We start from the raw sequence: 19,732 nt of genomic DNA on the forward strand, positions 1-19,732 counted from the left end.
GCTAGGTTGATTTAAAATATCCATATAATATAATACCAGTCATAATATAAGTTTCAATTTATTTGTCTTATAAGCTATACAATCATAAGATTAACATTTATTATAAATCAGTGAGTACACCTGGTACATCTTAAATCCAGCACGAACCATCTCACATTCGAACCATTATACTTATTAATCGATGACAAATCTTTTTTAAAAGCCAAAGAGCGATAAACAAGAGGACTGTAAATACATGTATGTACTTCATATGTTATATAAATTTTAAGCATTAATTGAAATAATAATAAAATAAAGCAAATATTACAAATAGCAAAGAAATCGTGCTTCACTCATCATCAGCTACCAGCAGGTTGAGATTAGCATTACCGGCAAGGCTGCCCATAAATGTTTCTTCGTCTCCTCTCACGGATAGAGTTTCCCCACCAGTCAGTACCTTTTTCTCCCGTATCATGGCCGTCCTTTCCCATCGAGACCCCTTGCAATTCTTACAGCTCTGTATGGGCAACTTGAATACGGTGGTTGTCCGATTTCCGCAGTCTTTGCACTGGAAGAATCGCTTTTCAGCATCGACCACCTTCAAGGGGTGCTTCTGCTCCTTACAACGATCGGAAGCGGAAAAGGCTGTGTACTTGCACACCTGACAGATGACCGCCTTGCATGGCATCTTGTAAGTTCCCAGCATCTTCTCTTCCATCGCTTCCTTGCGTTCAAGCTTGTTGAAGTACTCCTCCTGCGCCTCGCGCTCTCGCATCTCCACGAGATTCGAATGCGATGAGGTGGCCGCCATAATTTTCTCGATTCTCGATTTGCGCATCATCTCTCGATCGTCCTCTTCCATTTTTTTGCGCTTGGCACTGCTGGAGAACTTCTCGTTGAGTTCATCGATGGCTCTTCTCTTACCACTCTCACTACCTCGTGTGGAGTTGGGATTGATTTTCTCCAGTGGCTTTTTCTTCAGCAAGGCGGCTGCTTTCAGCTTGGCATTATTCGCCTGGCGAGATCCAACATTTATCTCAAAGGAAAAGTTTTCGATACCGGAAAGCTTGGGCGTTAAACTAGCATCAAAGGAGAAGCCGCGGTTTTTGAATTTTTCTGGAACAGGTGTAGTGGGCATGCTGACATCGGGCGTGGCTGCTTCATATTCTTTTTTTTTATCACTTCCCAAGACATGGCCCTCAGCCTGCTCTTCATTTTTAAAGCGCTCATTTTCCTCTTTAAGCAGACGCAACCGTTCTAGATCTTGGACTCTTTGTTTCCTAGACGCTTCCACTCCACCAGCTAAACGGGAAACCGGACCACCACGGTCCGCATATGGTATTTTAATGGGTTCGGCCGTTCTGGGCTTTGAAGCGTGATTAGCGGTATGGGCGAAAGGGGAAACATCATAGCCAGCCAGCATACTCAGACGATCGCGTTCCTTGGCGATTAACTTAGCACTTTTTCTTGCGGGAACTGCAGTAAAGGTTTGGCCGCCATAAAATACCTCGTTTTTGCCTTAACAGAAAGAAAATAACTATGTTAACTCGAGTATTCTTCGAACCAAAAGCTTAAGCAAACTTACCTAAAACTTTGTTCCTCAGCTCATTGATCCCACGACCTGCAGTCGCCGATTGCAGTTCCGAACGTCGGGACATCTTGCCGTATTCCTGCTTCACATGGAAAATGCAATAATCACAATCGGTAAGATTAACAACCGAAGTGCACTTGTCCCCATTTTTCTTGGTTGCACGACATGTGCCCAAATCCTTGGACTGGCCCAGGATCATGACTTTCTGGGAGCTATCGATGGATAGACAGGCCACATCGGAGCTACCCGCTCTCTTCTCGAAAATAGTTGGATTCAAGACAGCCAAGCACAGACCCTCAGCTGTTTTCCACAGGGATTTGTGGGCCTCCTTAAAAAGGAAAAGTGAGATCGTTTTAACCTCTCCCCGCAGATCCGATAGTTTCCAGGTGGAGTAGGGATCACCCTTCTTGGTATTCTTTACAGGATTTTTGGAAACCAGAGCGCCAGCAATGACCCAATCTTTGGCTAAATCACCCCGCTCGATGTGATGCGCAACGCCGGAGAAGGGCACAGGTTTCCTGCCCGCCATACGCTCCTGCAGCAATGAGCTAGAGACTAGAGGATTGATCATGCGCAGTCCAAAGACTGGATCTGTGTAAACAGCAGAGACGGGAGCATTTGGCTGGCATGCGGATGCCACGGCGGCAGCGGCTGGCGGAGGTCGTTGAAACGTGCTGCTCACGGTCGATTGGCGTTTAATGGGATGGTGCGGAATTTTCAGGGATTGCGGCGTGGATGTAACCACCTGGGTAGTCTTCTTAAGCTCCTGATCCACTTCTCTGGCCACCTTGCACTCATAGGCGTTCTCCCGCTGCTGCTTCAGTCTCTTGTTTATATCACTTCCGTACTCATTGTACTTGCGTTCTAAGAAGTTCTTTACCTCCTCGTCGTCGGAGGAGTCCAGCTCTGTTTCCTTACTAATATTAGCTTTATCTTGCTTTGCGGGTTTCACGATCTTCTCGAAGGTGAAGGCATTAGCAAAACTGATGTCTTCTCGTAGTTTTGGCAACGCATGACCCAAAATAGGCGCGGCGGGTTTCGATTTTTCTGATTCTGCAGATTTTGGAACTTCGTCTTCTGCTGCGCCCAGCAGTTTTTCCAGCGCCAGTATTTCCTCCTCATCGTCGATGCTAACATCTGTCTCGGATTTCTGTGGAGGACCCATTTCATTTGGGTAATTCAGAAGTTTCACGTGTTTTTGTAGGTATTTCTCTTAAGTTATCCAAATCAGCGCACAACCAATTCCCTTTTGGCGGGCTTAGTGTGACCGTTTACTTATAAGGTTCATTGGAAGTGCTCGTTTGTCAACACTGTTTACACAGAGATGATAAGCTGCGAGTTGCGCTATTATGCAGTATTTAGTTAGTTAGTTCTTTAATAGTTGATATTTAAAACAATATTTAAGTACTCCTAATAAGTTAAGAAAACTTTTCAGTAAAAAGAAAAATGTGATATATAATAAATTTGGTTCCTATATAACGAATTTGGTTATTTTTGGAATAAATATCACTGACAGCAAATTGGTTGACTTTGTATATTATAAATACTAAAAAATTTCACATTTGGTATTTTTTATTATACCGCGCGTTCTTCATTTTCCCAAATCCAAGTTATGGTCATCCGCTCGTCAATAAGTCATCTTACGGCTTTAATTCGCGAAAAAACTGCCGAAAAGGCAAATAGAAAGTGCCTAGAAGCAGCCATTTTAACGCATCTGTGAAAATCACAGAGAATCCTTCGCCAGCGGTGTCGAGCTGCCGTGGATACGCGGAAAAGAAGCTGCAGCAGCCGAAGAAATTTGGCTGAGTGTGCGCGAGAGGGAGGAAAACGGGGGACCGCTAACAACGGATCGCGAATTTCGTCTTTAGACAAAGTTTTGCGCTGCCTGTCACGGTATTCCACGGCCTTGCCGACGAACATTCCGCCCCTGGAAAAATCGCCTGCCAGGCTAAAACGACGACGAGGTGAGAAACGCAATATGTCGAAAAAGATCCCCGATCCAAACCGCCATGCGGCGCTGCTCCACCCACAATTCGGCACCCCCGCCCGTTAAATTCGCAAATTGGTTTCAACCGCATTTGTCATTACTTTTGATGCGATTTTTTGTTCTCCCCACTTACGTTTTTTTTTAGATGTTTTGCAAACATACCGTGGCCATTTTGTGGTTATAAGCGCCGCTTGTAGGCGGCTCCACGTGTGTGTGTGTGGGTTCACTGCATGTGTATTAAATTACAACCACGCGGCCTCCCTCATGGTTGCTGTTGTTTGTGCCGTTTCTGATAACCTCTTGCATGTTGTTATCAAAAATGTCAGAGAGAGCCCAAAGAGGAGCACGGCTTACATCATAGACTTCTCATCGCTTCAGTGACCTAATGCACTCCTAACCTTCGAAAAAAGGCTTTTTATTTTGCTGCTGGGTTTCTACTTAACGAAAAAATAAATGGAAAACAAGTAAACTTGCTACTGTCGATTTGTCTCCTGATTTGTTGTTTATTTTTGTTTGCCATTCTCTTTTTGATTTTTCTTGGCATCTCTTTTCGTTTACCTGCCATTTCTATTCTCCCACCTTTCGCTCTCTCGCTTTCGCTGTCACTCTCTTCTTTGCATTTTCGCCTGTCATCTGGTAGTTAGTACCCGGCATCTCTTCCACTCCCCGCAACCCGTTACGGTCCGTTTTCTCCGCAGATCCCCATCCTCATGTATCGAAATTCGTATTCTATAATATAAAATATATAAAAGTCGCCGATTACTTCGACAATCCAAAATGCATGTTCCGGAAAATCGCAAATTTAAGATTTTATTTAATGTGATTATCCTTATCAAAGCTCCTAATAGTTTTGTCAATTCATTGATGGGAAAAATATTTCATTAAATTCAAATTCAATTAGTTCAATTCAACATATATGTATATAAAAAATCATATATAAATCCTTAAATTCAGTTCTTAAATTATTAATTACCTACTTAGTAAACTTCTAGTAATAATGAAAGGCACAGTAAATTTTCATGATCTAATACTCTACCATAGTATATAGAAGTATACAGCATTGACAGATACTCCTGGCACAAAAATTCGTTTTTCATGTTAATCCAAATTCAGTCTGTTTTACAAAATTATATCTATATTATATTATTAAAAAATAACCAAACTATGATCATTTAGAGCCCTTTTTCCTATGGTATCTATGATTTAGTCATCAGCTTATTTATATACGCATACGGTTATCTGGTCAAAATCATAATACCATCATAATAGAAAACAATCGTCGCCATGTACAGCGAATCATTTTTTGTAGGCGTGTCTTCGGCCTTGTTTTTCTTCGCTTTTATATTTCGCATTAAAGTATTCCTTCCACATTGCACAAATCATCTTTCTGCGACAAGAAAATCGTTGTCAATGTTTATTGTCTATCGTAGAGCATCCTGGCCAGCTGCATGTTGAATGTTTCTGCGAGTGCTCCATAAGATATTGCCGGTATGTGAGCCATCTGTACCTGCCCGAATCTCAATCTCCACGATTGCCCCAACCCAAAACCTATTTTCCCCACCTCCTAGCCAGATTTTAGCCTTGTTTCTGTAGCGTCGATTGCAGCCACAATTGGAGTATAAGTAAGCCGCAGAAGCGAACTTACCAGCCAGTCGAGATTCGGTGTTTGTTTCTGCGATTGCATGACTGACACTCAAATTTTTGCTTTTTGCAGTGCTGCAACGATAAAGAAATGAACTCAAACATATTTCTGGGCACAGCAGAGAACGGCCTGCGGCACGATAAGATTGTTATACTTGATGCTGGAGCACAGTACGGCAAGGTGAGCTTAAAAGCAAGAGTAGTTTAAACCTCTTCTTTAAATTTTCCGATTTCTCCTTAGGTTATCGACCGTAAGGTACGCGAACTCCTCGTTGAGTCGGATATCCTTCCACTGGACACCCCAGCGGCTACGATACGCAACAATGGCTATCGAGGCATCATCATCTCCGGGGGACCCAACTCAGTCTACGCAGAGGATGCACCCAGCTATGATCCCGATCTGTTCAAGCTAAAGATACCTATGCTGGGCATCTGCTACGGCATGCAGCTAATAAACAAAGAGTTCGGAGGCACAGTGCTCAAGAAGGATGTACGAGAGGATGGCCAACAAAATATCGAGATTGAGACCTCGTGTCCGCTCTTTAGGTGAGCCTGGAAATAATGAATCCCATAATAAGCAGCAACAAGAAAGTGCTTAAGTTGAAATGGGTTTATCTAAGCGCTGATACAATGCTGCCAGAACAATTTTAAAGCCAAGAACAGTTTAGTTTAGAGCAGTTTATAAACTGATCTACACGTGGCATAACATATTATTTATAATTACACTTTATTATACTAATCCTACCTGTAACTAAATAACATTTTCGTTTTCTGAAGTCGCCTCAGTCGCACACAGTCGGTGCTGTTAACCCACGGTGATAGCGTTGAGAGAGTGGGCGAGAATCTGAAGATTGGTGGCTGGTCCACAAACCGCATTGTGACAGCTATTTACAATGAAGTACTCCGCATCTACGGCGTCCAGTTCCATCCTGAGGTGGACCTCACTATCAATGGCAAACAGATGCTATCGAACTTCCTGTACGAAATCTGCGAACTGACGCCCAACTTTACCATGGGTAGTCGAAAGGAGGAGTGCATACGCTACATCCGCGAGAAAGTGGGCAGTAATAAAGTGTTGGTGAGTTTAGGAAATTTCATTTTGATATAAGACATGAATATTTAAATGTACATTTTACAGCTACTGGTCAGCGGCGGCGTGGATTCGAGTGTCTGTGCAGCTTTGCTCCGCCGTGCTTTGTACCCCAATCAGATAATTGCCGTACATGTAGATAATGGTATAGCAGTAGTTAAGATTTGGGAAATTTGCTTATATATATATTTTCTAAGAATAGAATTTTAAATTAATAATCAGAATAGGCCGAATTTATATAATTCGTATTTTAATTTATATATATATTTTTAATTAAATCTTTACTCCTAGGTTTCATGCGCAAAAACGAAAGTGAAAAGGTGGAGCGTTCACTGCGCGATATTGGCATTGATTTAATTGTCCGAAAAGAAGGCTACACGTTCCTTACAGGCACTACGCAAGTCAAGAGGCCCGGACAGTACTCCGTGGTGGAAACGCCTATGTTATGTCAGACCTATAATCCGGAGGAGAAACGCAAGATAATTGGTGATATATTCGTCAAAGTGACCAACGATGTAGTAGCCGAATTGAAACTAAAGCCCGAGGAAGTTATGTTGGCTCAGGGAACCCTCCGACCAGATCTAATCGAGTCCGCCTCGAACATGGTGAGCACGAATGCAGAAACAATCAAAACGCACCACAATGACACGGATCTGATCAGGTAAAAACCAATGGGTTGATGTCCCTTTCTAGTTTTAGTGCTTACCTTTTTTTCTCTTAATTAATTTCTTTAGAGAGCTTCGTAACGCAGGACGTGTGGTTGAGCCGCTGTGTGACTTTCATAAGGATGAAGTGCGCGACTTAGGCAACGATCTTGGACTGCCCCAAGAGCTTGTGGAGAGACAACCCTTCCCAGGTCCTGGCCTGGCAATCCGCGTTCTCTGCGCCGAGGAGGCATACATGGAGAAGGACTACTCAGAGACTCAGGCATATTAAAAATAAACAGCTGTCAAAGTTATTTTAGTAAATACATTTTTTATTTGTAGGTTATTATACGCGTGATTGTAGACTACAAGAATAAACTGCAGAAGAACCATGCTCTAATCAACCGCGTAACAGGGACCACGAGCGAGTCAGAACAGAAAGACCTATTGCGTATCTCTGCGAACTCGCAGATTCAGGCAACTTTGCTGCCCATCCGCTCCGTGGGCGTGCAAGGTGATAAACGGTCATACAGCTACGTAGTAGGTCTATCAACGAGCCAGGAGCCCAACTGGCAGGACCTTCTCTTCTTGGCTAAAATTATACCGCGCATACTGCACAACGTGAACAGGGTGTGCTACATTTTTGGCGAGCCCGTGCAGTACCTAGTAACGGATATAACGCACACCACACTGAATACGGTAGTTCTTTCGCAGCTAAGGCAAGCGGATGCTATTGCCAATGAAGTAAGTGGATTTAATTTGTCATAGGTAAAAAATGATAATACAATTCAATACATTTTAGATCATAATGCAAGCTGGACTATACCGGAAAATCTCTCAGATGCCTGTTGTTCTCATACCCGTGCACTTTGACCGCGATCCCATTAACCGTACACCCTCATGCCTAAGGTCGGTAGTGCTGCGTCCGTTCATAACGAACGACTTTATGACTGGTGTGCCGGCTGAGCCCGGCTCCGTGCAACTGCCATTGCAGGTAAGTTAATGTTCAATCTTTCTGAAAAAATAATATTAAATCTTTATCTGCTCACAGGTCCTAAATCAAATTGTACGCGATATATCCAAACTGGGCGGAATCTCGAGGGTGCTGTACGACTTGACAGCTAAGCCACCGGGCACCACCGAGTGGGAATGATGCGTTCAAATCAAAACTTTCAACAGCCATTTCATAGAAGTAGATGAGACAAAAAATAATCAACCAACCCATAAGCGGCGGGCGCTCGATAGGAGGACAACGACTATTCAATGGACGTTCAGGTGGGATAAAGATCCAACGGTGGATGGATCGACCCTTGCTTTCGAGCCCATCGCAGCTGCACCTGCCTTTTAAAGAGAAACGTTAAACGAGCAATTCATGAGGCGCAAATATAGAACTGCAACTGCCGCTTCGAAATTTAAAAACAATTCAGGTTCATTATATCGATGATACACGTATGTGTAGTTACTGTGGAATTAAGATCTAAAAACAGATGGTAAACTATTTGCCAATAACACTTATGTACATTTTCATGTTTTGTTCCTTTTGAGAAAAGGAATGTGCCCACAAACCACGTAACAAACAAAAACAATTAATTTACGCATTTTTAGTTATATACATAATATATATATATTATATACATAATAATAAATAATTGCAAAACAACAAGTTCAGAAAATTGTATATTTGCTAGAGAGGAAAGTGTTTTCGTGGCAAAAGGCATAAACAAAAGAATGTAAGAATACGAAACAAAAATATTGTAAGCTAAAATTATGAATTGTTATATAAAACGTCTATATTAAAAAAAATGGCAAAACAAGAAAAAACAAAAATCAATATGATACAAGAAATGTAATAAAATGTTTGCATTGCATTTTTATTTTAAATATCAGCAAACCAAGGCCTATGACCTAATTTTTGCTGTTCTTAAGAAATAAGGGCCTTCACTAGTCATTGTTTGAATTTTTTCAAACGCTTCGCGGGAGAGAACCAACTTGCTTTTTTGGTGGTTTCTTAGCTTCTCAAGCGACGCCATCTTTTCTCTAAAAGGTGTAGCTTTGCTTGGCTTTTCTTGAATATGTCGCAGGGTTTTAGATGGACTTGTTTCAAGAGTAGGTGCCGAATGCTTGAAGGGCATCGGCTGATAAGAAAAACATGTTGGAAAAGTTAAAAGTGCTATCGATGCTTAACTATAAACTTACAATTGTTGGAAGGGGTTTTACCTGTTCTCGGTCAAACATGTGATTTAGAAATAAGAGTTTATCTGAATAAAAAAGTCTGGGCTGCGGCGATTCACCAGAAAACCTCGCACCCTGCTCTTGGATGCGCCCAAGATCAACTTTATAGCGAAGCTTGTGGATCATATGTTTCCAAAACCCAGGTGGGGAGTCCGCTTTCATTTCATTGGCGATCGCGTCCCATATTCGGTCCTTGAGCTCAAAATTGAAGAAATCTTTGTTACACTGATTCCACAAGCATTTGTGATCTTCATACAAGGCGATTAACTTTAATTTATCCTTGGTGGTTTGCAAGAACTCCGGGCTAGGTGAGAAGGTGACAGGACTCTTTCGCAAAGAAGTGGCGTCAGTGTAGGAGTAGTAGCCTGTACCGGAGTCAAAGGACGTTGTACTTTGTTCCTGACGCTTTAGCTTTGCAGCCTGTAGGGCTCGACTTCTCCCCAACGAAAGCTTGTCGGAGAGTGAAAAGAATTCAGTGCTGGAAGCAAAGGAAGTTTGTCCTTGGGCTCTGCGTTTCATAGTCCTACAATCGGATTTACTAATAATTTTGATTTTATTGACAATTCGACATATGTTCCAAAAGCTAAGGGTGATTAATGAAGTAATCTGCCCCAGTAGTTTTTCCAAAACATATTTATCTATTGATCTATCTATCTATTGATATTATGCTTTATTATAATAATATATAATATAAATATCAACTTATTGTTGTGTCTTACGTCTTATAATTGGTACAATTAGGATAATTATGAAGAAAAAACAAAATAGAGGACACGGGATATATTAAGGAGCTTATTGTCCGATTTTCGTATTAAACTGTTGTTTATTAAATAAAAGAATCAGTTTAATACATATTACTTGAGTTTTATTCGCACAGTTTCATCGTCGAGGCAATTCGTAGAGCATTTGGACAAATTCGAAATAAACAAAAATTGAAGAAAACGCATGCATAGCAAGAAATAAAAATAAAATTGTGTATAATTATATATATAAAACTCTTACAATTTCTCGCTAACGTTCGGTTACATAATTAACTTTTAAAACAGCACACTCGATATACTCAAAATATAATATAAACAATTTGCAAAAAATTGAATAACAATACCATAACTCGATTGCTTCGGTTGTGAGTTTAAGTGAGTTCACCTACAGGGAAATGGTTGGGATAAGGGTTCTGGACTGGGTTTTTTAAGTCTGGACCTACTGGGCCATTTACTGGGCCAGCTCCTTCATGCGGTTAAGAGCGCTGCCGGCCTTGAACCAGCCAATCTGCAGGTCGTTCAGGGTGTGGTTGAGCTTGATCTTCTCGACCTTGTCTCCGTTCTTGATTTCGCAATCTACGGGCTTTCCTGGTGCCAGGGAGTTCAGGTTGAGCAGAGAGATTTTGCTCGTGGGCTGGATCTGTTGGAATACAAATTATGGATGAAAACTTTAGATACAGAAGCCAAGAGTCGCAAACCTTATCGTAATCAGCGGGATTGGCGAAGGTGAGAGGCAGCAGACCCTGTTTCTTCAAGTTGGTCTCGTGGATACGGGCAAAGGACTTGACGATAATGGCACGACCACCAAGGTGACGGGGCTCCAAAGCGGCATGCTCGCGGGACGAACCCTCGCCGTAGTTCTCATCGCCAACGGCCACCCACTTAATGCCATTGGCCTTGTAGTCACGGGCAACATCGGGAACTCCTCCCCAGGAACCGTTGCGCTGGTTCTTGATGTTGTTCATCTCGTTGTTTTCGTAGTTGGTGGCGCCGATAAACATGTTGTTAGAGATGTTATCCAAATGGCCACGGTACTTTAGCCAGGGTCCGGCAGCGGAGATGTGATCAGTGGTGCACTTTCCCTTAACCTTGATCAGCACAGTCAGATCGGTCAGATCCTGACCGTTCCATTTGTCAAAGGGCTCCAGCAGCTGCAGACGCGTCGATTTGGGATCGACAGCCACCTTGACTTTCTCGCCACTCTGTGGGATTTCCAAATTGATTTTTAACAAAACTATTAGTCAGTTTCGGAGTTAAATGCACTTACGGGTGGTGGAGCAGTGTATGTGTCCTGGCCGGGGTCAAAGCCCTTAGCTGGCAACTCGTCGCCGAAGGGAGCCTTGAGCTTGAACTTCTTGCCATCAGCACCAGTAAGCTCGTCGGTCAGTGGGTTGAAGTCCAGACGACCGGCGATGGACAGAGCGGTGACCAACTCGGGACTGGTGACGAAACAATGGGTGGCCGGGTTAGCGTCGTTCCTACCAGTAAAATTTCGGTTGTAGGAAGTGACAATGGTGTTTTTGTCGCCCTTCTTAACGTCCTGACGATCCCACTGTCCAATGCAGGGACCGCAAGCGTTGGCCAGAACGGTGCCGCCGAACTTGTCAAACACCTCAGAGATACCGTCGCGCTCGATGGTAGCACGAATTTGCTCTGATCCAGGAGTCACGTTGAAGGGGATCTTTGACTTAAGGCCATGGCTCATAGCATCCGTGGCGATGCTGGCGCAGCGACCCATGTCCTCATACGAAGAGTTGGTGCAAGAGCCTATAAGACCAACACGGATGTCCATAGGGTAGCCGTTCTTTTTCGAGTTCTCGCCCAGCTTGCTGATGGGATGGCCCAGATCGGGAGTGAATGGTCCATTAACATGGGGCTCCAGGGTGTCTAGGTTGATTTCAATCAGCTCATCGTATTCGCAGTTCTTGTCAGCGGACAGAATCTTGCCCTGGTACTTCTGGGCTTCTGCAGCGATGCCAGCACGGCCGGTTGATTTCAGGTAATCACCCATGCGCTGGTTGAAGGGGAACAGAGAGGTGGTAGCTCCGATCTCGGCGCCCATGTTGCAGATGGTAGCCATGCCTGTACAAGAGATGGAGTCAACACCCTTGCCGTGATACTCAATGATGGCACCGGTGCCTCCCTTGACGGTCAGGATATCGGCGACCTTCAGGATAACATCCTTGGGCGAAGTCCAACCGCTGATCTTTCCAGTCAAATTGACACCAATCACCTTGGGGCACTTCAGCTCCCAGGGGATGTCGGCCATCACGTCGACGGCATCAGCACCACCAACGCCAATGCACAGGCCACCCAATCCGCCACCGTTGGGAGTGTGTGAGTCAGTACCGATCATCAACAGGCCGGGGAAAGCGTAGTTCTCTAGAATGATCTGGTGGATGATACCGCTGCCTGGCTTCCAGAAGCCCAGCCCGTACTTGGCACAGGTACTGGCCAAGAAATCATATACTTCCTTGTTCAGATCCTTGGCACGGGCTAAATCCTTGGGTCCTCCAATTTGGGCCTCGATTAAATGATCACAATGAACAGTGGAGGGCACTGCAACCTTTTTCAGTCCGGAGGAGATAAACTGCAGCAGAGCCATTTGGGCGGTGGCATCCTGCATGGCGACGCGATCGGGACGAAGGCGCAGGTACGAAGTGCCGCGCACAATGTCCTGATTTTCAGGATCGTCCAGATGCGAGTACAGCACCTTCTCGGAGAGAGTCAGTGGGCGGTTCAAGCGCCCGCGCACCACTTCCAAGCGCTTGTTTAGCTTCTCGTATGGCAGGTAGACGTCCGAGTCGAACTTAGACAGAGCCACCTTGGAGGCGGTGTAGCAGGAGGCGTGGAACTGGCGTACCATTGTGGCTTCGGACGCAACATGCTTCCCCAGTCGGCAAACCTGAAATGCGGATAGTGTTGAAGTGTTTAATTAAACAATCAAGATTGAGTAATTAGCAAAATGTAATTCTCTGTACAGCCCGCACTCTAGAAGATTTGATTGATTCGATTGGTAGCTTTATTAACACTTGATTATTAAGTCAGAAGGCCTTGTCACTTAAATTAGATTAATTCCTTTATCAAGAAATGTGCAAATCCTAAAAGGCACACCTTCTGGTTTGGGCAACCTTTTTTTTTATAGACGGTATATTATCAAGAAATGTGCAAACCTTAAAAGGCACATCTTATGGTGTGGGTAACCTTTCAATTGTGTCCTGATCAAAAAAAGATGACATACTTAATATTAGCTTTAAAATTCGTAATAAGAAGTTAAGTAGAATGAACTGGACGAAAGAAGATGCGGCATAAAGAAGGCCTATACATTTGGTTTCCGTAAAAATTTTTTTTCGTTGCGAACATTATGGCTCTTCCTTATTTAATATGTCTATATTCCTAGTTGAAATACTGCGTTTAAATTTTCCTGTTAGCTTTCTTTGTTAAGCAGCAATACCGACTTCAACTTTAACTGCCAACTGCACAAATAAGCTGCGAGCCACTTTATGTATGTATGTATGTACGGGCATATGTATATGCAAACAAATCGCAACAATTGCAATGACTCTACATACGTAAAATAGGTCGTTTACTTGTTGGCAGAGTACAGTGAAGCCTTTCTCGAAGTTGGCGTGGAAATACCCCACTTGAAGGGCGAAGCTCCTCCAATACGCGTGATACCCAAGTTGAACAGCGAAATCTTTTTACGCTATATTTAGTACGGGCATTATCAAAGTGTAAGTAAACCTGTCACAGATAAGACGGTCCTCCGTCCGAAGATATATGTATGCTCTAGAGGGTTTTCGCCTTCTGGTTAAATAACTGGGCCCTGGCGATTATGTAAATGCAAACACCTCCGAAACCCCGCGAATCGCTGTTAATTAATGTGGACTACCGATTTAGCATTGTATACTGCTGTGTACAACTGATGCACTGTAGAATCACAAACACTACGCGCTCGGTTACCTAACCACTTCGAATTTACGTTTTTAGGTTAGAAAACGCTGTGCGAAAAATTTGCTTTATTTCGCTGCCCCTATCCTGTGTGTGAAAAAATGGGCAACGATTGTTAGCAATCTTTCGCGCAGTGCTCTTTCCAATTGTCTTTATCGCAGCTTTGAATTTTGGGTTCCATTCATATATTATATACATAAACGTATATATGTGCGTGGTTAACTTTTGGGTTGACTGGAGGCACAGGAGCCGCGCTAGAACCTACCTGTGCCTTGGCGCTCATTAATCTCGCAGCCATAGTCGCTGATTAAGGGATACTTGATATAAGCCCGACGAAATTGAAACTGCAGCGAAAGCTTTGAAGCCGTCAAAATTTTCAGCCCTCTCAGCCGGAAGATTTCAAGACAGACTAACTTCTTTACCACGGCGACCAGTGTTTGCAGGCGTCGCGCATACCCGTCAGCGATTTCCCGCCGTCTAGTTTCCCGCCAAATTTGAGACGTGAAATACAAAAGTGCCGTAGGAAGTCTATTAGTTCAGAAATAAATATATTGGAAATTTATTTACTTCATAATAATTCCACTTTTATGGGTTGATAAATCTTAAATACCAGATACACTGAAACAAGTTTCTTAATTTTTTTTCTGATTAAATAAAAAAAATCAATTTGAAAAGTGCACCAAAATCAACTATGGTTTTGGTGCTAATGGAATAATTATGGAATTTACCGTTAAACATTATCTGATTTTTTTTTGTGCTTTAGCCTTTTTTAGCACTCAGCGCAGATGACCGATGTTTTGCTGCCCAACACTGTCCGTTTGCTTGCGTGGGGGAGGACTATACTTTCCCACATCTGCGCGAATAATAAATAGGCTCGGTTGTGTAAAATGTTTGACAATGGTCAGTCAGCACTAGTCCTGATCCCCTTGCTATGTCACAGGGTCGCGCAATGCAAGAGATACCCGGGGAGTACCAGCCAGTGCCCAGAGAACCAGAAGAGCCAACCCCTTTGACCACATCCTGTTGCCGGCGTTCCAATTGCGGTTTTAGGCTTCGGGATGAGCGGAATTTTTTTTTCTGTAATCACGGCTACATCATACCAGTGTTGGTTCTCTTCGTTCTGGTGATGATTGTGCTTTTGTTACCTTGGGAGACCTACCGTCGAAACGAGAACGGAAACAGCCCTGTTCCGGTGGATAAGCCGTTACCATGTCAACTCGAACTGGTGGAGAGCTTGCCGTTAGGGTTGAACTACAGCCAAGGGCAAATCCACCCCCAACTAAGGAGCACCTTTGAGTCCTGGCAGCTTCTACTAGGCAGGGCAAAGACCTCGTTGGACATCGTTTCTCCGCATTGGACACTGCGCGGCTTGGACGTCAACGACAGCAGCACCCGGCCTGGAGATCAACTCTTTCAACAGCTACTGTCAAATGGAGATGCCGGCAGACCCAAGCTGCGCGTGCGGATTGTGGTTAACCGCAGCCAGGATAGCCTGTGGCATGCTGATGCCCGTATCTTAGCTAACTACGGGGCAGCCGATGTCGTGGGCATTAATTTTCTACATTCTAAGCTCTGGCTAGTGGACGGGGAGCACTTTTACTTGGGCACAGCCAGCATGGACTGGCGGTCGCTCACTCAACGCAAGGAACTAGGTGTGCTGGCCAGGAACTGTCCTCATCTTGCTCAAGATCTGGGCAAGATCTTCAAGGCCTATTGGTACCTGGGCAACAATGAAGTCCCAGAGAAGTGGCCGTGGATGTACCACACGCACATCAATCAAAGAAGACCCTCTTTGCTAAACATTAACAAAAAACATACAATGAGGGCCTATTTATCTACCTCGCCACCTGAGTTGATAGCCACTGGAAGGACCCAAGAGCTAGATGCCATTTTAGAAGCTATCGACAAGGCGACTGATGTTATACACCTTTCCTTAATGGAATATTCACCTCGGTTAAGACGCAGTAACAAATTGGAATACTGGCCGGTGATAGACAATGCCTTGCGTAGAGCTGCCTTGGAAAGGGGTGTGGCCATTAAGGTGCTTATTTCGTGGTGGAAGTATTCCGATCCCAGTGAGGATCACTTCTTAAGGTCCCTACAGGCGCTCAACAAAATGACGGAGGAAGTGGATATACAAATGGTAATGGGTTTATACAATAAACAGGAAGGTTTTTAAAGAAATGCTTTGCTCTTGCAGCGACGATTTGTTGTGCCAACTACTGATGAACTGGAAATAATTTCCGGCGGAAGGGTTAACTGCAACTCGTACTTAGTCACCGATAGCGTTGCCTTTATTGGAACCTCTAGCTTGTCGGGAGAACATTTTACTTACTCAGCTGGCATTGGATTAGTCCTCCAGGAGATGGGCTTTAACAATAATAGTCTCCGTACAGATTTAATGTCAATTTTTCTTCGGGATTGGTTTAGTCCCTATGCCCTGCCACTGAAACCAACTTTGCGAATTTGAATTCTGCTTTTAAACCCACCGGCATTTTGCAACACAGCAATCAGCTGTTCATGTTATAACAAGTCAGACCTAACCTCAAAACCTAAAATAAATATAAGTTCCACACCATCGATTTAAAATAAAGCAATCATTTAAGCATGGCCAACAAGCCGACGCGCGATGTAATCGGCATCATCTTCAAGAACTTTTGGAAATCACTTCGACCTCGTCAGTTTCGTGGGAATTACATTGGGGAGGACTATTTCGGGAATAAGTACTACGAAATTCCTGCAAATCCTTCGATTGGAAAGAGGAAGGCTTCCCGGTGGTTTGAACCAGCGGATAAGGAAGCTTTTGACCAGGAGCTGACCGCCGAATGGGAGGCATGGCTACGAGGTCGCCGGGATGAGCCGCCCACCCGCGAGGAGCTGGTGAAAAATCTTCAGATTATGGACATGAAGAAACGCAATGCCGCCGAACTGGAAGCAACATACGCCAAGGGCAAGGACGACAAGGCACTGCCTAAGCAGGTGGACGGACCTACCATTGGAACCTTTCCAAAATACAAGGAGTATGAGTTTATTCCTGGCAAAGAGCCGCCGGAGAAATAACTATTGTTTTTTTTTTAATTTAATGTGTAAATATAGTTAAATTGATCTTAAATGTTCTACCATTCGTTCAAATCTAAGTCTTTAACAATATCCACGGCTCCACCCGCCTCATCGTATTCATCTTCTACTGTTGCTAGCCGGATTTTCTGTTTTTCGGGCTTCTCCTTCTTCTCCTTTTTGGCTTTAGGCTGCTCAACTTCCACCTCACCCTCATCCTGTACATCCTCATCGTCATCATCATCTGATCCCAAATGCAGGCCATCATCGCCTTCATCTTCCGAGTCCGAGGGGAAGAGTTCTACCTCGCCGTTTTCATTCCTCACTGGTACTCCAGTTTTGGCCGGTAGTTTCTTAAGCTTGGGAACATCATAGTCCGCATTAATTTCATCCGTTTGCGCCGCCTGTCGTCGCTTCTTGGTCTCGTGTGTCTTCAGCCAGCTGGCATAGTAGACGTCCAGTGGAGTGCGCTTAAGATGGAGTTGCTGCTCCCAAGCGACGACCGCCTGTGCATCCTTTATGTCAAAGCTGACGCTACTCTTACCACGTTGCTGCTCTATGAAGCGGCCGCTCTCCTGAATCTTCTCAAGAAGCTGTTTAAGTTTCCGAGCATAATTAGCATTCCTGCAATCTTTAAGGTACGTTTTGATGGCCATGACAGTGGGCACTACCAAATCGCTAAAGGCCAGTGAGGCGGACTCATGAGCGAGATATTCCAACAGAAGCCCACACACCTGCTCGATTACTTCGTCACGGAAGCCATTTTCCGCCAACTGTCCCTTGTTAAGTCTAAGGACGCAGGTAAACTGCAGTGGCTTCATGGATACCGCCGAGTGCTTGCGGTTAAATGTGTTGCTCTTTAATACTTCCACAATGAGTGGAAGGACCGGCACATATGTGTTCGTCTCTTTGGACAGAGAAATTAGGGTCTGAAGACAATGGAATCGCAATGGGAAGTACTGAGCGGTGGGTATCAGTCGAATTACTCCGGTGGCAATGGTAACAAGGGGGTAAATCAGAGGCTGCAGCTGTGGTTTATTCGCACTAGCGCCCAGGAGATCCGCCCACAAGCGCAGCGAGTTAATGAATTGCCAGTTGTAAACCGCTTGAAAACTGTCCTTTTTCTTCAGGATCACTGCGTTTCGCAGGTGAATGGCCAACTGACGGATGTAGAGAAAGGCATGTTGATAGCTGACATTTAAATCCAATGCGAACATTTCCACCAGGGAGCGGCGCATAAAGTTGATTCCTGGCAAAGTGTTCGGGGACACGAATTTGGAATTGCGCACGTAGGCCAGGTACATGGCTTTTAGAACGTGGTTCAGCATAGTCGCCTAGAAGATTCATTAGCATTAGCAGGGAGATACAAAAATAAGCTAGTTAAAAGTATTTACCTGCTGTTTCCTGGTTATCTTCAAAATGCAGAGGAAGGCCAGAACTCGAACTGTTTCATCTCCAGTGGACCATAAGACAACCAGGCGCTTTAGTATGGTTTTTCCAAGTACCGAAAATGGGACAACCATGCCAGACATTTGATGCAGATGCTTTAGCAACACGCCCAAGATATTTGGACTAGACACCTGCTCCACCAGACGAATCAAATCCGTGAGGTAGTAGCGCAAACAGCCGCGCACCTTGACCCACTTTTTGTGCTTGTGCAGCGGTAAGCTGCTGTTGGGTCTAACACCCAGCAATCGAATAATGGCGGGCTGCAGGTGAATTACGCAGAGCTGAATTACTCCATTAAATGCAGCTGCCCCCACTACCTTAAATGCGGCAGCATTAGGCTGGTTCTCCCCTCCGTCTGCTCCGTCGGCAGAGATGCTGGCCAGGGCTGAATTGAAAGCCTGGATAACCTTGCGGACAATGTCAATTGATACGTTAGCCTGGCCCAATTGCTGTTCCCACTGATGCAGCAGGTTGAGCGTGATCTTTTGGATGCCTCCAGCTGCCGCATCATCATCTTCCTCGTTCTCAAAATCACTTTCATCGCTGGCCACCTCCAAATCTTCGCTGGGTTTATGGTACTGCTCGTTATCATCCTCGTCGTCTTTATTTTCCTTAGTCGCTGTGTTTTCATTGTCTTCCTCCCCCTCTTCATCATCCTCATCTGTGTCCAGTAGATTAAAATCCAGTAGCTTTTTATCATTCTTTTTCAAGAAATCGTAAAACTCTGGGTCTAAATCTTTTAGCCCTTCAAGCTGCTCCTTGTGGGATCTCTTGGTTCCCTTCTTCGTGGGCATCTCGTTGTTAACTGGGTCGGCGACTTTCTGCTTCGGTTTTCTAGTGATAACTTTCGATTTAGAGGATGTTTGGGGTTTCGACTTCCTGGAGGCATTCTTTGCGGGCTTCTTTTTGTTTAATTCAGGCTTGGATTTGCCAAGAGTCTTAACTTTTTTCGTCGCCAGCTTCATTTTTCAACGTGCAAACTAAAACAAAAATGCACGTGTGCCGTTCAACGAGGCTGCCACTTCGGTGAATGGTGGGCAGTGTTGCCATTGTGTTGAGAAATTACTATTAATATGCAGCTAAGAAATGAAACAAAAAATAAGCAAGCTTTAACAATTTTATTAAAATGCTAAAATTTGCTTAACAATATTTACACTGTTTATAAAATTTTTCGTTTGAGTTATCAGCAAGCTCGAGTTTTTAAGCAATAAATTATATTAACTGAACTATTTATAAGTTACGCTAGTGGTCTTAGCAATTAGTTTGCTTTAGATTTAAATCCGGAGTTAGCTTCATACAAATAAATAAAAATGCAAGTTTCCAAGCATTAAAGTACGTGGTTCGTATATG

At 44.0% G+C, this 19,732-nt stretch overlaps 7 protein-coding genes and 1 non-coding gene across 9 annotated transcripts; 4 read left to right on the forward strand and 4 right to left on the reverse strand.

Moving 5' to 3' along the window:
- Positions 1 to 30: 30 nt before the first annotated feature.
- Positions 31 to 3,033, reverse strand: LOC6529233 (protein MCM10 homolog). Its single transcript, XM_002090203.4, has 2 exons — positions 1,565 to 3,033; positions 31 to 1,497 (listed from the first exon to the last, which is right to left on the reverse strand). Exons 1-2 carry the CDS (start codon positions 2,733 to 2,735, stop codon positions 329 to 331), a joined length of 2,340 nt encoding a protein of 779 aa, XP_002090239.1. The 5' UTR covers positions 2,736 to 3,033; the 3' UTR covers positions 31 to 328.
- A 2,238-nt stretch (positions 3,034 to 5,271) lies between these two features.
- LOC6529234 (GMP synthase [glutamine-hydrolyzing]) lies at positions 5,272 to 8,351 on the forward strand. Its single transcript, XM_015196771.3, has 9 exons — positions 5,272 to 5,379; positions 5,440 to 5,744; positions 5,976 to 6,276; positions 6,337 to 6,433; positions 6,580 to 6,949; positions 7,023 to 7,215; positions 7,275 to 7,676; positions 7,735 to 7,926; positions 7,984 to 8,351. Exons 1-9 carry the CDS (start codon positions 5,290 to 5,292, stop codon positions 8,083 to 8,085), a joined length of 2,052 nt encoding a protein of 683 aa, XP_015052257.1. The 5' UTR covers positions 5,272 to 5,289; the 3' UTR covers positions 8,086 to 8,351.
- Positions 5,773 to 5,909, forward strand: LOC120321271. Its single transcript, XR_005560935.1, has one exon.
- A 346-nt stretch (positions 8,352 to 8,697) lies between the features above and the next one.
- Positions 8,698 to 9,856, reverse strand: LOC6529235. Of its 2 annotated transcripts, none has more exons than XM_015196722.3 (2): positions 9,150 to 9,856; positions 8,698 to 9,067 (listed from the first exon to the last, which is right to left on the reverse strand). In XM_015196722.3, exons 1-2 carry the CDS (start codon positions 9,681 to 9,683, stop codon positions 8,831 to 8,833), a joined length of 771 nt encoding a protein of 256 aa, XP_015052208.1. In that variant the 5' UTR covers positions 9,684 to 9,856; the 3' UTR covers positions 8,698 to 8,830. The 2 variants fall into 2 exon arrangements, with proteins under 2 accessions (XP_015052208.1, XP_002090241.2); XM_002090205.4 differs by having other exon boundaries at positions 9,129 to 9,856.
- A 151-nt stretch (positions 9,857 to 10,007) lies between these two features.
- Positions 10,008 to 14,297, reverse strand: LOC6529236 (probable aconitate hydratase, mitochondrial). Its single transcript, XM_002090206.3, has 4 exons — positions 14,142 to 14,297; positions 11,193 to 12,830; positions 10,624 to 11,127; positions 10,008 to 10,565 (listed from the first exon to the last, which is right to left on the reverse strand). Exons 1-4 carry the CDS (start codon positions 14,172 to 14,174, stop codon positions 10,377 to 10,379), a joined length of 2,364 nt encoding a protein of 787 aa, XP_002090242.1. The 5' UTR covers positions 14,175 to 14,297; the 3' UTR covers positions 10,008 to 10,376.
- A 342-nt stretch (positions 14,298 to 14,639) lies between these two features.
- LOC6529237 (5'-3' exonuclease PLD3) lies at positions 14,640 to 16,511 on the forward strand. The gene is made up of 2 exons (XM_002090207.4): positions 14,640 to 16,019; positions 16,077 to 16,511. The coding sequence occupies exons 1-2, from the start codon at positions 14,808 to 14,810 to the stop codon at positions 16,344 to 16,346; spliced, it is 1,482 nt and encodes a 493-aa protein (XP_002090243.1). The 5' UTR covers positions 14,640 to 14,807; the 3' UTR covers positions 16,347 to 16,511.
- Positions 16,484 to 16,988, forward strand: LOC6529238 (NADH dehydrogenase [ubiquinone] 1 alpha subcomplex assembly factor 2). The gene has a single exon (XM_002090208.4). It carries the CDS (start codon positions 16,484 to 16,486, stop codon positions 16,934 to 16,936), a length of 453 nt encoding a protein of 150 aa, XP_002090244.1. The 3' UTR covers positions 16,937 to 16,988.
- Positions 16,940 to 19,414, reverse strand: LOC6529239 (nucleolar complex protein 2 homolog). The gene is made up of 2 exons (XM_002090209.4): positions 18,328 to 19,414; positions 16,940 to 18,267 (listed from the first exon to the last, which is right to left on the reverse strand). The coding sequence occupies exons 1-2, from the start codon at positions 19,345 to 19,347 to the stop codon at positions 16,993 to 16,995; spliced, it is 2,295 nt and encodes a 764-aa protein (XP_002090245.1). The 5' UTR covers positions 19,348 to 19,414; the 3' UTR covers positions 16,940 to 16,992.
- Between the last annotated feature and the right edge of the window lie 318 nt (positions 19,415 to 19,732).

The sequence above is a fragment of the Drosophila yakuba genome, chromosome 2R (assembly GCF_016746365.2).
Source record: "Drosophila yakuba strain Tai18E2 chromosome 2R, Prin_Dyak_Tai18E2_2.1, whole genome shotgun sequence".
Lineage (NCBI taxonomy): Eukaryota > Metazoa > Arthropoda > Insecta > Diptera > Drosophilidae > Drosophila > Drosophila yakuba.

Excerpts from the sequence above, each read along its gene's own strand:
- LOC6529233 (XM_002090203.4), bottom strand. The coding sequence starts at position 2,735 with ATGGGTCCTCCACAGAAATCCGAGACAGATGTTAGCATCGACGATGAG. Across the intron at positions 1,498-1,564 it reads GCTGAGGAACAAAGTTTTAG|GCAAAAACGAGGTATTTTAT; the intron begins GTAAGTTTGCTT and ends CTTTCTGTTAAG.
- LOC6529234 (XM_015196771.3), top strand. The coding sequence starts at position 5,290 with ATGAACTCAAACATATTTCTGGGCACAGCAGAGAACGGCCTGCGGCAC. Across the intron at positions 7,677-7,734 it reads CGGATGCTATTGCCAATGAA|ATCATAATGCAAGCTGGACT; the intron begins GTAAGTGGATTT and ends AATACATTTTAG. Across the intron at positions 7,927-7,983 it reads CCGTGCAACTGCCATTGCAG|GTCCTAAATCAAATTGTACG; the intron begins GTAAGTTAATGT and ends ATCTGCTCACAG.
- LOC6529235 (XM_002090205.4), bottom strand. The coding sequence starts at position 9,683 with ATGAAACGCAGAGCCCAAGGACAAACTTCCTTTGCTTCCAGCACTGAA. Across the intron at positions 9,068-9,128 it reads TAAAACCCCTTCCAACAATT|CCGATGCCCTTCAAGCATTC; the intron begins GTAAGTTTATAG and ends TTTTCTTATCAG.
- LOC6529236 (XM_002090206.3), bottom strand. The coding sequence starts at position 14,174 with ATGGCTGCGAGATTAATGAGCGCCAAGGCACAG. Across the intron at positions 11,128-11,192 it reads CATACACTGCTCCACCACCC|AGTGGCGAGAAAGTCAAGGT; the intron begins GTAAGTGCATTT and ends GAAATCCCACAG. Across the intron at positions 10,566-10,623 it reads ATCCCGCTGATTACGATAAG|ATCCAGCCCACGAGCAAAAT; the intron begins GTTTGCGACTCT and ends GTATTCCAACAG.
- LOC6529237 (XM_002090207.4), top strand. The coding sequence starts at position 14,808 with ATGTCACAGGGTCGCGCAATGCAAGAGATACCCGGGGAGTACCAGCCA. Across the intron at positions 16,020-16,076 it reads AGGAAGTGGATATACAAATG|CGACGATTTGTTGTGCCAAC; the intron begins GTAATGGGTTTA and ends TTGCTCTTGCAG.
- LOC6529238 (XM_002090208.4), top strand. The coding sequence starts at position 16,484 with ATGGCCAACAAGCCGACGCGCGATGTAATCGGCATCATCTTCAAGAAC.
- LOC6529239 (XM_002090209.4), bottom strand. The coding sequence starts at position 19,347 with ATGAAGCTGGCGACGAAAAAAGTTAAGACTCTTGGCAAATCCAAGCCT. Across the intron at positions 18,268-18,327 it reads AGATAACCAGGAAACAGCAG|GCGACTATGCTGAACCACGT; the intron begins GTAAATACTTTT and ends TGAATCTTCTAG.